Genomic DNA, 12434 nt, shown 5'->3' with positions numbered 1-12434 from the left:
GAGCTTTGAACCTGTTTGTCTCTTTTTGAGGTTGTTTTTAATCGTTATACATGGACGACACGCTCGATATTGCAATATTACACATTTTTCAAACATTACTGTGCGTGTGCTCACAGTTTCGCAACTCGTTTACGTCTGTCACATTTTTGAGGACTTCACATGACCTGATTCGTGACCCGGTTTTGTCCCGGAGCCGCTCCCACAGCTCCAGGTGAACGCAGTTTATGACATGAGAACGACTGTGTCAAAAACAGAAGTATTTCGTCGAACTGTCTGGGAAGAGGAGTCTGGTTTGGATGTGTGTTTTCAGAGCTGGGTTCCTGGAGCTCTGTGGGAGTCAGTGGCCTCGTTTGAGAGATCGTTTTCTACTCGACCTATGACCAAGCGTAAGATTATTCATACTATAAACGTGTCCGAAGATGCAAACCACTCACCAATTCTGAAAACATTTCGAGGGGGATGGAACAAGGACTGAAGTTAATATATATTTTTGTATAACGTGTTTCTACGATCTGACTGATAATATCACAGTCACAGTTCTAGGCCTTACTCACATTTTCCCCGGTTTGATCCCGATTCGAACCCGATTTACATTTCCTAATACAGAAATCAGCACAAATAAAGGGTTAATGGAAGCGGCAGACGAGACCGTGTCCGTCGTTAAAGATACAAAAGCGCCAGACATAAGGTGAAGGCGTCGACGAGAGAGTCGTGGTAAAAGATGCATACGCTCAGAGAAGAGACAGATAGCGCGCTGACGTCTAGGGACGGTCAAGCCGGGGAAAGAATCAATCTGTAATCGACGTGCCCTGGTTTAGCCCTGGTTTAGTCCTGGTTTAGTCCTGGTGTAGTCCTGGTTTAGTCCTGGTGTAGTCCTGGTTAAGTCCTGGTTTAGTCCTGGTTTAGTCCTGGTGTAGTCCTGGTTTAGTCCTGGTGTAGTCCTGGTTTAGTCCTGGTGTAGTCCTGGTGTAGTCCTGGTTTAGTCCTGGTGTAGTCCTGGTTTAGTCCTGGTGTAGTCCTGGTTTAGTCCTGGTGTAGTCCTGGTGTAGTCCTGGTGTAGTCCTGGTTTAGTCCTGGTTTAGTCCTGGTATAGTCCTGGTATAGTCCTGGTATAGTCCTGGTGTAGTCCTGGTGTAGTCCTGGTGTAGTCCTGGTGTAGTCCTGGTATAGTCCTGGTGTAGTCCTGGTGTAGTCCTGGTTTAGTCCTGGTGTAGTCCTGGTGTAGTCCTGGTTTAGTCCTAGTGTAGTCCTGGTGTAGTCCTGGTATAGTCCTGGTGTAGTCCTGGTGTAGTCCTGGTTTAGTCCTGGTGTAGTCCTGGTGTAGTCCTGGTTTAGTCCTGGTTTAGTCCTGGTTTAGTCCTGGTATAGTCCTGGTATAGTCCTGGTATAGTCCTGGTGTAGTCCTGGTTTAGTCCTGGTTTAATCCCAGTTTAGTCCCGGTTTAGTTCTGGTTTAGCCCTGGTGTAGTCCTGGTTTAGCCCTGGTGTAGTCCTGGTTTAGCCCTGGTTTAGTCCTGGTTTAGTCCTGGACGATAGTCCCAGATTCACTTTTGACGTGGTGAAACGACTCCAGCGTTATGACCTGCAAAAACATAAACTAAAACATCCGTGATATTCATAAATAGTTCATCGACCTTTGCCACTTTCCTTACTCTGCATTTTTACGACAGAGATGCCGATCAAGCGTTTCCCATAGCGACGTCGGGCCTTCGATCGCAACGAGCCGATTGACGCGGCGCTGACTGATGGGCCTTTTTAAGTGAAACGTCACAGAGTTCAGTTCAACGCTCTCATCGAACTCATTCAGCGTGAAAAACTCTTGTCTAAACATGAACAAAGCTACAATAAATGAAAAGCAGAATGAAACGCTTCAATAGTTAAGTCCGTAGAGTTATTATTCAGCCCTCGATTTCCAAAAAACATAGTCAAACATGTGATTTATACATGTGAATATGCTTGAAAAGTCACCATTTGTTTTATATACATTGTAGCAGGTCCAGCAGTGTTTTAGCAAAAAGAGTTTATCCAAAATATCGAAATATGAATACATCGTGATACTAAATCTGGTGATACGGTATCGATATCGTGGGCTGCTGTCTCGATACATCGCCCTGAGCCATTTTTAAGATAAGATAAGATAAGATATTCCTTTATTGTCCCACATGGGGAAATTTTGCAGTAACTTCCCGAATTATGTCGTGACAGCGCTACAATTTTGGCACTTGTTTAAAGAAAATAAACTTGTTTACGCAAAACATTTGACATTTTCACAGTTTTTTGGATGATTAAACCCTGTGTATTCTATTTTGAGTTTGTGCAGGTCGCGGTTGAACCAAGAAAGACACTGTTAAAATGCATTGGGTTCTTTAAAAACATAGGAATATATCGATAATTGCTTGTATCGCAATATTATTATCGCATTGTGTATCGAATTGTGATGATTGATGATTCCCTGGCCTATTTTAGTGTCCTCATAAGCAAAAGGTGTTCATCATAATAAGCTTTATACTTCTTCTCTTTCTCTTCATTTTGAGTGAGACAGAAAGCACTTTGGGCTCGTGACCCGCTGAAGCTTGTTTATCCGGTGCCAAATTACAAACCATCTCATGATTCATATTTCCCACTCCAAAAACCAATTGCCAAACACAAGACAGGGCTCAAATCAAATTTCTGCTGCACAAGTTCTTCTGCGTGAAATCTCCACCATTAACCACAAGGAAAACCCTTTTACAACAGCATTTTTACCTCTGTCTCTCACCTCTAAATACCACCAAGGATGCTACTCGGACAAGGAGACGGACACAATTCGGATTACCACACACAGACAGACAGACAGACAGACAGACAGACAGACAGACAGACAGAGAGACAGACAGCATCGGTGAAGACTCCACTGGGACGCATTTTAAAGCAGGTGGAGGTGGTGCAAAAGGAGAAGGGGCCCCGCGTTTAATTGTCTCCAAGTGCGCGAATCGATATTGCACTTTGCGCCGGTGCGTAACGCGAGCGCGGGGCCATTTAAAGAGCCAACCGTGCCGTGCGTAATGTCCCGGCACGCTCCAGTCTCTCTGTCTCTGTCTCGCCTGTCTCTCTCTCATCCCAATGAACATGAGTCGGGAATGTGTTTGCATGAATGGGCCCTAAACACGGGACAAACGCCTCTGAGCTCTGCGCGGACGGTCCCCGGGCTCGCCTCTTTGTCCACGTTATTGGACTGGACACAGCACTGGACACAGACTCGCGGTTGTAGCTCACTGCTTCTGCTTCTGCTCCTTCTGCTGCAACTAATTACATTTATCCATTTGGGAAAGTGGACCAAATCGCTGCTGAGTCTCTGGTCTGCAACTCTGAAGAGCGGCTCACGACCTATTTCTTGTTCAACCCATGCACATGCGAAACGCTGCAGCTTTACAATACAAATGTTGTGTTTTTAAGTGGTAAATGCAATAGTCACCGCGTGCAATTGGCGTGTTAGAGCAGTCACGTGCACGCTGTTTGAATGTGCACGAGTCTAAAAGGCAGAATATGTCCAATCTCTTCTTGAAACGAGCTGAAAACGAACCCAATTTGTGCATCCAAGACGTCGCTTTGCTTTACAAGAACTGTCCTGGCCTTTACTCCACAGGTTTGTGATTATGCAAAGCAGCCAGTGACGTGCAATATAACCAGTGGCATTAATCATCACAATAATCATAATAGCCTCATCATAAGTACCTCCGCGGAGCGTGGCGGCAGCGGCGGTTGTATCCGAGCGCAGAGCGTCAGAGGCCGGGGAGATGCTGCTGCTTCCACGGCCCGCGCCCTGGATGAATTTCACCCGCGAGTCGCCGCTTCGTCCTCCGCGTTTTTTTTTGTTGCGTTTTTGTCTAGAGACGACGACGTGATGGTAAAGAACCAGCCTTTTGAGCCGCAAACAGACGCGGCCGGAGACGTGCTGTCGCGGCCGCTGCTCCGTGCAAATGAATGTCTCTCTCTCTCTCTCTCTCTCCACATCCCCCCACCGAACCGCAGCCTGACCACCCTCCCTCCCTGACCCTTTCCCCCCTCCCGATCTCTCCCTTTCTCTTTCTTTCTTTCTTTCTTTCACACTTTCTCCAACGCAAAGCTCCCACGCCTTATTATTAACTCCTGGCGATGCGCAACGGAGCGGGATGATTTTTGCGTCATTCTCCGTTGCGCCTTTTTTTTTTTAGCGCGCGTGCATTTTTTTGTGCGGAGCGATCGCGTGTTTTGCGGAGTCATTCATTTTTTCTTTCTTTCTTTCTTTCCACAAGAGGAAACGTCGGTGTGTGTGTGTGTGTGTGTGTGTGTGTGTGTAAACCCCTTTACGTAACCGGCAGCGGTCGGTGTCACGTCGGCGTAATCCACGGTAACGCGCGCCGCTCCGCCCCGCGAACAGCTGGAAAAGGGACGTCACATCTGCGGGGCTCGTGCGTGACACATTCAGGCCTCTCCCGGAGTAAAGTTCAAGGGAAAAGTGTTGATTATGAAGGGTGATTTCCAAAGAATCTGATGCGTTTCACTGTGTTGTTCTGAGTGTTTGCGTGGAATTGAAAGAGGAATGTTGGTTACAAGAGGCAATGTTTGGGTCAGAGAGTTACTTCAAAATAGTGTTACTCAAGTAGAATATGTAATGGTCCAGGAAATGACTGAACTAAGAGTGAAAAAGTATCAAAGTAAAAGTAACGGAACTTCTGATTTATCCTTTAAAGTCAATGTCATTTGAAGGATAAAACATGAAATTATGCACAAAATATGGGATTTTCAAAGGTTTTGACAATTTGCTGCATGTCATTCCTAAGTCTCAGTCATATTTCACGCTGCACTGCCTGGCTAAATGAAAACTACAGGCCAAAAATACCTAAATATAAAGTAAATCCATCTGAGGTATTGGCGAAAGGAGCGTAAACTCAAATAATTTAATGTAACATTAAACATTTGACATTCATTTCTCACCATGAGAAGAGGAAATTAAACTTTTACTCAGGTCAGAAAGTCGCAGCACTGTTACACAAATATAAATATAAGTACAAAGAACATCATGGTGTCTGGAATCTACTATGAGTAAATGTAAATGATATACTTGTACTTACTGTACTTACAACTCCATGTCGCCACAGCTGCCCTGGGCCGAGTGTGGCTGTCATTCTGCGCCAATGCACTTCTCTGACCACTTGACTATGACGTATTCAAATAGTACAGTTAAGTAATATATATATAATAGCGCCTAAGAGAAAACGTATGAGAATAACTAGATCAAACCTGGACTTTATCACTAAACAAGGTCTAAAATGAAACTTAACCATGAATAAACTCTAAATAATCACCCAAAGAAGGAGAATAAAAGGGGAAAATAGCTTTGTCTTATAAATCAATGCCAGAGTTCGTGTACCATAGTTTGAGAAACACTGACACAACAACAAAAGAGTACATTTAATGAATGAAACGATGAGGATCAAGGTCCCATCGAGGTCTAAATGTGAGCGTGTTGGGCCTCCTCCTTACCCCAGCCGCTCCTCTGCTCCAGCTGCACCAGAGGCTTTGAAGAATGGGTCAAATGCAGAGGACAGGCCCAATACAGTCTATAACCTGGTCCTTGTGGTACGATATTGCTATTATTTTGGAAGAACCGGTGGATCTAAACCAGTACAACAGAACTCCAGTATCAAGTAAGGATTTGGCTCACGTGTTTTTAACTATTTACTGTACTTAATGTATAAATATCCCTTTACATTTTTGGCAGACCCCCGAATGACCCCAGAGTTTGGACCTTTGGCATTCTTGTGGTTCAGCTGTTTGTTGTTTATTTTGGCTCCTGGTCCGTCTCTGCTTCAACATCACCGTAAAAAGCATCACGTACTCGTCAGAATGGACTGAATATTCACATTCTGGTGCCGCTCGGGCGTGTCCGGCAGGTTCGGGGTGAACAGGGCTGGACTGGGACTGGGGGGGGGGCACCGGGCCTGGCCTTTGTCGACCATAATCCAGGCTCCTCTTCATCGAAACGCCGACTCCAGCCGCAGAGGATTAAGCGAGATTTACTCAAACAGCAGTTAATGGCGACACGCAACAGAGATGTCAGCAAACACAGGGCAAAGGTCACAGGAAGAGTGTATTATGATATGAATTATCTCTAACTACATTGAACAGGTGCCCCCCCCCAGTCCCAGTCCAGCCCTGATCACCCCGAACCTGCCGGACACGCCCGAGCGGCACCAGAATGTGAATATTCAGTCCATTCTGACGAGTACGTGATGCTTTTTACGGTTCTGCGCATAAACAATGGACTTTTTTAGAGATTGGCCTGCTCATTTTTGGGTTTATTGGCCCAAAGTGGTAGACTTAGGGCCAATGTCATCCCAATTTCAAGTTCAATCTAACGCACAGAACTATATAAAACATGAAATAAATAAAGTCGAGCGAAACAGATATTTGATTGTTCCAATGCCTTGACCTTTTCCACGTCAAACATGTCTCATTTTCACGTGTTTGACCGCCAGCTTTTACTGTCACCGCAGCGATCTGTCAAACAGCTACAAAACACCTGCGACAAAAGCTTTTAACAGTCGCCTACATTTAGATTTGATCAAAACAACCACAATAAATCCGCGCTGCGCCAAAACTCAAGCTCAAAACGAGGTCAAAATGATTCAACATAAGACAATACATCAATAAAAGTTGCATTTTAACAGTTTTTTTTATTTAAATGATGATCTTCACGTCATCCTCAGCTTTCTAGGAATGTTTTTATGGCTTTGTCCGAGGCTGTAGCGCCCTCTGGTGGAGCACGCTCGCGGCACTGACCCCCTCGCGCTTCACTAAATCTCTGTAATTGAATTCAAGACGTCAAAGAGGCTCCATTCATCTCCCGCGGGAGTGTTTATTTGCAGATATTCTCCAAACTGGGTCAGTGGGTCAGAGCGAAATGAGTTTAATGTCCAAGAGAAAAGCAGTTTATTATGAAGTCGACTGGTGAAACGCTACAGGAGGCAAACCAATTTAAATCCATTTATTTATGTACTTCAATCATAATCATGTTGATGAAGCCAGCCTGGATGGAATTGAAATTAAAAGCTACATTAAGTGAAATTTATGAATGAATATTTGCTGCAATGGGTTATTATTAAAGGTCTTTTCATTTTTAACTGCCAGAGTGGAAACAGCTTCTAAACAGTTTGAAATTCTCTGTATATTCATAATTTCACGAGAAACTTGTAAAGGAAAAGCACATTCTAGATCAGTGCTATTATATTAGCAATATTTAAGGTCCTAACACTGTTTCAGTACATGATGTAGTTAATACAATAAAATAACAACGGATTGATTAGATTTTTGTGAAATTTAACACACAAAATGCTTTACCAACATCGCTTTGCCCATAAAGTACTGAAACATAATTAAAACTAGGATTAAACTAGTACCAGCCAGGTCTGAACCAGGACTAACCCGGAACCAAACCGGGTCTAAAGAGGGATTTAACAGGGTCTAAACTAGTGCCAATCAAGAAATAAAACAGTAAACAATATTTGTAATTTGGGTTGTGGGCCGGATTTAATAGCGTGGAGGGCCTGATTTGGCCCCCAGGCCTCATGTTCAATCGTGCCAACATCAGCCAAGTTCAATTGTATTTGTTGAGTATTTTACAGGGATAATGTTAATAATAATGAAAAGTGTAATTTTTATTAACGTTGTATTCACCAGTCACAGCTTCTGATGATGAGTGGGTTTGTTTACGGTCCCTAACAATTAAATAAAGACTGAACTAAACCCGAATCTCTTTTGCTTTGAAGTATTTTGCTCATCCAAATATTACGATACAATAGATTATCAAGTTGTTCTGGTTGTCGTCTCTATGAATGTCGGTGTAATCCCTCATTCGTCCAGGCGTGTTCCATAGTAGAAAAAGCTTCAGTTGTAGTCATCTGGACTCAGTTTGAAAAAATAGACGTTTCGACTCTCATCCAAGAGTCATTGTCAATAACAGAATTTAGGTCGAGAACTCTGATATTAATACTGTTCTGTGGTAAGACCCGCCCATTGGGAGGAGCCTTCCTGAAGTAGAAAGAGTTGTTTGTTTCAACAGAAACTCCCCCTTGTATCTACCGAGCTAGCCTATTCAGAATCTTAATGGGCTATTAGAAACCTCTTTGTCTTTGTGAGACCCTGGCTCAACCACCCTGAGTACCTGATTAGCATCTGAATGTCCTTTACCTTTCCAGGGGTTCAGAATCCCATTATAAATAACAGGAAGATGAAACCTAAGCCCTCCATTTCTGTTTAAAGAAGGTCTTTCTTTTTTAACAAAAATAGCTTCCTTGACCCCTCTTTCAAACCATCTTTTCTCCTGCTTAAAACCTTCACCTCACCGTCTTCAAACGAGTGATTAGAGGCTTCAAGATGGAGATGCACGGCACTCTGAGGTCCTGAACTAGTATTTCTTCTGTGCTGATAAAGCCTCTTGTGTAGAGGCTGTTTCGTCTCACCTATGTAACGTTCTTTACAACTTTCTTCACTGCATTGGATCGAATAAACTACATTGCTCTGTTTTTGAGTCGGCAACTTGTCCTTAGGATGAACCAGTTTTTGTCTTAAAGTGTTTCCTGGTTTAAAATAAACAGGGACTTCGTGTTGTCTAAAAATTCTCTGCAGTTTTTCCGACAGGCCAGACACATAAGGGATAGAAACACCCTTCCTTCTCTGTTCAGTTTCCCTTTTGTCCTGCTTCTTGGTTCTCCTCACTCTGTTGAGAGCCCAAGCGGGGTAACCACAGGCTGAGAGGGCATTTCGGACATGTTTTTCCTCTTTCTTCTTGCCCTCTGAGCTGGTGGGCACACCTTGAGCTCTGTGTTGTAAGGTTCTGATCACCCCCAGCTTATGCTGTAGTGGGTGGTTGGAACCAAAGAGCAGATACTGGTCCGTGTGTGTAGGTTTCCTATATACTTCTATTTGGAGTTTCCCGTCCTCTGATCGTGGAACAATCAAGAAAGGCCAAGCGATTCTCCTTAGCGTCTTCTCTTGTAAACCTAATATGTGGGTCCACAGCATTGATGTGATCAGAGAAGGTTTCCAGCTCTTGTTTCTTGATTGTTACAAAAGTATCATCGACATAGCGGAGCCACAGTTTTGGGGCTATGCCTGAGAATGAGGACAGTGCCTTCTTCTCAAAGTGCTCCATGTACAGGTTGGCCACTATGGGAGAGACGGGCGAGCCCATGGCACAGCCATGAATCTGTCTGTAAAATTGTCCCCGGAATTGAAAGTAAGTGGTGTTCAGACAGATGTCCAACAGTTTACATATGTGTTCAGGTGTCAGTTTGGTCCTTTCCTGTAGGGTGGTGGTCTCTATGAATCTAAATATCAAAATATCACCCACAGCAACCGTCACCATATCCACTTCCTCTCATTGGAGTAAAAACAACAGCACGACTTGGAGGGACACAACATTTATTTGCAAAGGAAAGTGAATCATCATCATCATGAACTATACACATGTGCTCGGGGGGCGGGGCGGTCACTGGTCGTCGGCGGTGGCGTGGCACGGCGGGGGTTTGTAGGTGCCCTCTTTCACCATCTTGTCCCGCTGCTGACGGATCGCGTACAGCCTTTGTTGCTGCAAGGACAAGAAACATCATTCTGTAAACGTAGCGGTGACAATGACGCGTTTTAGAGCTACAGCCGCCCTGCAAATCTACAAAAATCACACGCATTTCTAAGTAAACGATGGCAGAATGCACTCGTGTGGAGCCGGGATCGAACCGGAAACCCTGTAGTGTCGTGGACGAATGTCGAAATGTCGAGTGCGAGCGGCGAATGAGGAAATCGCGAGAAACGTTTCCATATCGAGCAGGTTTGGATGCGCATCCGGGACGGAGAGTGAATATAAGTGTAGAAGGACGTGTAGAAGTGTTAGAGCATTTAGAGCATTTCATACGGAACATTTGATTTCCAGCAAGTAGAATAATCAATAAGTTGTGTTTTTCTCATAATTTCTGTGCGGTATAAGTGCGAGTTCAACGCCATAAAGAAGACGGCGTGCAAAGAAGACAATATATCGATTCTAAGTAAACGATGGCAGAATGCATCAGGCGTGGCTTTTGAACCAGAGCAAACATGGAAACAGAAGAGCAGTGAAGCTAAAGAGGCGTTTCCTCCATGATCAGAAAAATACACTTCATTCACATTAATAAAACATGAACAAAGACAAATGTTTAGGAACGACTCGCGCTTAACGATGACCGGCACTCAATACTCGAAACGGAGCATTAAAGTAGTGTTACTACGCCTGAATCATTCGCTATAAAGTAAAATGTCATGTGCGATATATCGTTTATGGCATGTATTGCAGAATCATGATGTTATTGTATCATGAGCCGAGTGTTGTGTATTGCACTGAATCGTGATGTTATCGTATCGCGAGCAAAGTATCGTTTATGGCATCGAATCGTGAGCCGTGTATCGCATCGCATCGTGAGCCGAGTATTGTTTATCACATCGAATCATGAGCAGAGTATCGTATCGAATCGTGAGCAGAGTATTGTTTATCACATCGAATCATGAGCAGAGTATCGTGTATCAAATTGTGAGCCGTGTATCGTGCATCGCATCGTGAGCAGAGTATCGTGTATCGAATCGTGAGCAGTGTATCGAGCATCGCATCGTGAGCAGAATATCGTGTATCGCATCGTGAGCCGTGTATCGTGCATCGCATCGTGAGCAGAGTATCGTGTATCGAATCGTGAGCAGTGTATCGAGCATCGCATCGTGAGCAGAATATCGTGTATCGCATCGTGAGCCGAGTATCGTGTATCGTATCGAATCGTGAGCAGAGTATCGTGTATCGAATCGTGAACCGTGTATCGCATCGTGAGCCGAGTATCGTGTATCACATCGTGAGCCGAGTATTGCGTATCGAATCGTGAGCAGAGTATCGTGTATCGCATCGTGAGCCGAGTATTGTTTATCACATCGAATCTTGAGCCGAGTATTGCGTATCGCATCGTGAGCAGAGTATTGCGTATCGCATCGTGAGCAGAGTATTGCGTATCGCATCGTGAGCAGAGTATTGCGTATCGAATCGTGAGCGGCCCCGTGATTCCCCCGCCCAGGTCGACCCACCGTCTTTTGCCGGTGCATGCACTCGTAGAAGTCTTCAAACTCCAGCTGACACTCCTTCTTGGCGCGAGTCTGCCCGATGCCGTGGGCGCACTCGATCCACTCCTTCTCGAAGGCGTGGCAGCGCGCCGCCCGCTTGTTGGGCTGAGGTCCGCTCTGCTGCAGGATCCAGTGGTCCAGGTTCACACCCAGCCGAGCGTTGAGGTCTATGAACGGCATGACGCTGCTGAGGAACATGAGAGAAGGATCGGAATTACAATTACATTCACAAGTTCTGTTCTAGTTACAGGTTCAAAGTTCTTATTTTTAACACATTGTTGTTAAGTGTGTGAAAAAATTAAGAGAAGACCGAAACATAAACTGCTAAATTAATACAAAAATCCCATTCATAGAAGCCTAAACTACAGAGTAAGATTTGTACATAATTCAAATAAATGTTAGTTTGTAATTGCAGTTCTTGCCATGTTCTCGTTGTGATTATTTAAGTTGTGATTTCGATTAAATTGTGATGCATTTCATAGCCTTCAGTTAGTGTCTTTATGTTTTAAATACACTTCAAATCTGCTGTTATGAAGTTCTGTTTAGTTTGTCTAAAAACTGTACAAGCTCAGGCTCAACTATAACAAAACACACGTAATAAAGGCAGATACTAATAATAAGCGACTCGAAACACAATGACAGCTTTACCAATAATAGTCACATAAAATGACATTAAATCCTATAAAAATGGACTATAACTAAAACATAATCAATGACACGAGTGGCCTATGTTAAACATAAACATAGATCATAGAAATACCATTGATAAACACACTATTTCTACACCTTAATAATTTGGCTAATGCTAAAGCTAACGTCAAATCCAGCTAACTGCTAATAATGCTACAAAGATACAGTTATTTTAAACCGTTTGATGAAACAGACATTGAGATACGCACATCCGGCTGTCAGAAGTCAATATAAAAGTCAAAATAACGGCACAATAAGTCAATGTATTTACCGTGTTTGATTGAAGTCACTTTAACCTTCTCCGGATCCGTGCGTCCTTTTTTACGGCAGACCAGACCACGGCCGTAAAGTGGTGTGTACAGCCCACAGCCGTCGGCACACTGCCCTCTGCTGATCATCTCGTGGAACTACATTAAGTTTACACAGAAAACACATAGTTTTATTCAAAGACAAAACTATTATTTTAGCTGTTGTGTTATTATTATATGTTTATTTATGTATATTGTTCATTTATTTTATTATTATTTATGTATTCATAATTTGGCTTTTCCCCCCTAATCGACGGCAAAATGGCAATAGACCTTTTCTGATTCT

The 12434-nt window shown here is 43.7% G+C and overlaps 1 protein-coding gene across 2 annotated transcripts; it reads right to left on the bottom strand.

The window, feature by feature from the left end:
- Nucleotides 1-9426: 9426 nt before the first annotated feature.
- On the bottom strand, nt 9427-12206 carry ndufs5 (NADH:ubiquinone oxidoreductase subunit S5). Of its 2 annotated transcripts, none has more exons than XM_072447196.1 (3): nt 12112-12206; nt 11115-11337; nt 9427-9609 (listed from the first exon to the last, which is right to left on the bottom strand). In XM_072447196.1, the coding sequence occupies exons 2-3, from the start codon at nt 11328-11330 to the stop codon at nt 9511-9513; spliced, it is 315 nt and encodes a 104-aa protein (XP_072303297.1). In that variant the 5' UTR covers nt 11331-11337; nt 12112-12206; the 3' UTR covers nt 9427-9510. The 2 variants fall into 2 exon arrangements, with proteins under 2 accessions (XP_072303297.1, XP_072303298.1); XM_072447197.1 differs by having other exon boundaries at nt 11115-11334.
- Nucleotides 12207-12434: the final 228 nt, after the last annotated feature.

The sequence above is a fragment of the Eucyclogobius newberryi genome, unplaced genomic scaffold, assembly GCF_026437365.1.
Source record: "Eucyclogobius newberryi isolate DKJ021-1_F unplaced genomic scaffold, fEucNew1.0.hap1 SCAF_16, whole genome shotgun sequence".
Taxonomy (NCBI): Eukaryota; Metazoa; Chordata; class Actinopteri; order Gobiiformes; family Gobiidae; genus Eucyclogobius; species Eucyclogobius newberryi.
This window is presented reverse-complemented; position numbering and strand designations above follow the sequence as displayed.

Coding starts and splice junctions, on each gene's coding strand:
- ndufs5 (XM_072447196.1), bottom strand. CDS start 11,330: ATGCCGTTCATAGACCTCAACGCTCGGCTGGGTGTGAACCTGGACCAC. Junction 9,610..11,114: donor GCATGCACCGGCAAAAGACG/GTGGGTCGACCT, acceptor TTGTCCTTGCAG/CAACAAAGGCTGTACGCGAT.